The sequence below is a fragment of the Limulus polyphemus genome, unplaced genomic scaffold (assembly GCF_000517525.1).
Source record: "Limulus polyphemus unplaced genomic scaffold, Limulus_polyphemus-2.1.2 Scaffold4759, whole genome shotgun sequence".
NCBI lineage: Eukaryota > Metazoa > Arthropoda > Merostomata > Xiphosura > Limulidae > Limulus > Limulus polyphemus.
The window spans coordinates 59,111-61,118 of record NW_013670369.1 but is presented as its reverse complement, the minus strand read 5'-3'; the positions used below and the strand labels follow the sequence as shown (position 1 = coordinate 61,118).

The 2,008-nt window shown below is 28.1% G+C and overlaps 1 protein-coding gene across 1 annotated transcript in view; it reads left to right on the top strand.

Annotated features, from left to right (window-relative positions):
• Positions 1–2,008, top strand: part of LOC106471649 (oxysterol-binding protein-related protein 2-like) — a 26,053-nt gene that overhangs the window by 11,518 nt on the left and 12,527 nt on the right. The window contains exon 5 of the mRNA XM_013932264.2: positions 1,333–1,430. Within this exon, the coding sequence (XP_013787718.1) occupies positions 1,333–1,430 (98 nt within the window). The remainder of the gene's footprint in view (positions 1–1,332; positions 1,431–2,008) is intronic.

Here is a 2,008-nt window from a genome sequence, read left to right as displayed (position 1 = left end):
TTAATTAACAAACGGAGACGTAACAGTATTTTAAACATGCAGTAAAATCAAACATATATTACTGTGCTGTTCATAATTTTCTAGAGGCTGGAGATAAAAACTTTGGAAAAGTCTAAGTCATATTTTGGCCAGAAATGAAAAGCCAAGTGAAAGCTCAATGAAAAATTAGAGAACTAAAAGCCAAAAACGTTTCACAAAGTTTTGAGTCAGAATAAATTTTGTTGGTATGTGTTAGATATCAAGGGATTTTGGTACTGCTGAATTTGTAAAGATGCAGGAAAAAGCAATGCGTATGCTTGTGGGCAAGAAAATTTTGCTAAAACTACAAACTATGATTGGCATTCAAAATGTAAGTTTAAAATAAAAAATTAAAATGCAGTTCGTTTAGAAAGTGACCTTATTATTTTCAAAAAAGACATTATTTTGTTGAATGAAATTGTAAAAAATGAAATAATAAATAAAATGGTTTTCTTAGATTCAGAATAAAAATATTTCAAATTATAAAATATAGTTATAATTATATAATGCTTCATATTGTATGTACACACATCCCCCACACATGTAATGGAAATAATTAACCCCCAAATAAACAACATTTCCTCTATTAAACACTGTTTTCATATGATGAATGCACTTGATACAGAAATGTGGTCTCCTTATTTTTCAAAACTTCTCCCTATTGACACCTGGAGAGAGAGATTATTTCTCCCTGTTTTGAGAGCAGCTTGATGCCGACATGTCTGTCATGATTTACCATGCTTCTGGAAATGGTGTCTTGACCTTTGACCTCTGATTAATTGCTTGTTAGTTCAAAAATAGTTTTTTTTTCGACATTATAAGTATATCAAGTCTTTTCTACATTATTTTCGTGTGAGAGATGTATTCGTATTATATTTTATTTCTTTTAGCTTTATATTTTCATTTCATTTCTTCACTTTATTTCTATTTATATTTAATTACCTTTGTTTTTTCTCTTATCTTTATTTATTTACTCTATTTGTATTACTTACTTTGTAGTCAATTGTAGATCCTAGGCTAATTTTGAAATTTCTTTTTTTTTATTTTTTAATTTCTAAATTTATTCTCGTACTTTGTTTTAATCATTCCCTTCATCTGTTCAGTTTCCATACACTGTAATTCACTGTCTCAGCTACATACTTTCCATTTCATGTTTTACTATGCTCTTCCATGGTAGTAACTGTAGAGTTCCATGAAGATCACTTAAATAATTTTCATGTTTAACACTTCTTTCTCATCCTAAGCTCATTGCTATTGAAGAAGGTGATCAGGGGATTTAACATTTAGTATTTTATTTATCTTGATTTTTCACAGTATGTTGCTGCTTTTGCTGTGTCAGCTCTAGCTTCAAACTGGGAAAGACTTGGGAAACCTTTTAATCCTCTGCTTGGAGAAACATATGAACTGGTTAGGTAAGAAGCTTTTCTTTTTTTGCTTTAGTGATGAGTAAAAGATGACAATTTTATGTACTGAATTAGTTGGTGAATGCTTTAATGGATAATTTCTACTTTGAAAAGTTTTGCTATTTTTCATTTTATTGCTCTTCAGATTATTTTTAGTTTTGATAGTATAATAATTGAAATGTAAGCTCATATAATAATTCTAAAATTCAGCCATTTGTCTCATTTTCTCCTTCGAATAGTTTCATGTTTGCATTTCTTTTAATCTGCATTTTATCCGGTAGTTGGAATACTTCTACTTTTGAACATCTTCAGTGACTTTGCTATTAATCTGTTGTTCATAAGAGTTTAATAGCATGTGAATGAGAAATTAAGTTTATATGTTTCTAAACTTTAAACAGACACATGATGTTTCTTAAAATTGTTTTAATGGTTGTTGTGTTGAGCTGCTCTTTAGGTTCGTTTTAATGGAATAATAAAAAACACGAAAAATAACTTTTATTTCTACATTTAGAAAGTTACCTGTAAACATATTATTAATTTGAATTGTGTAATAATTTAAAATATAATATATATATATATATATATAT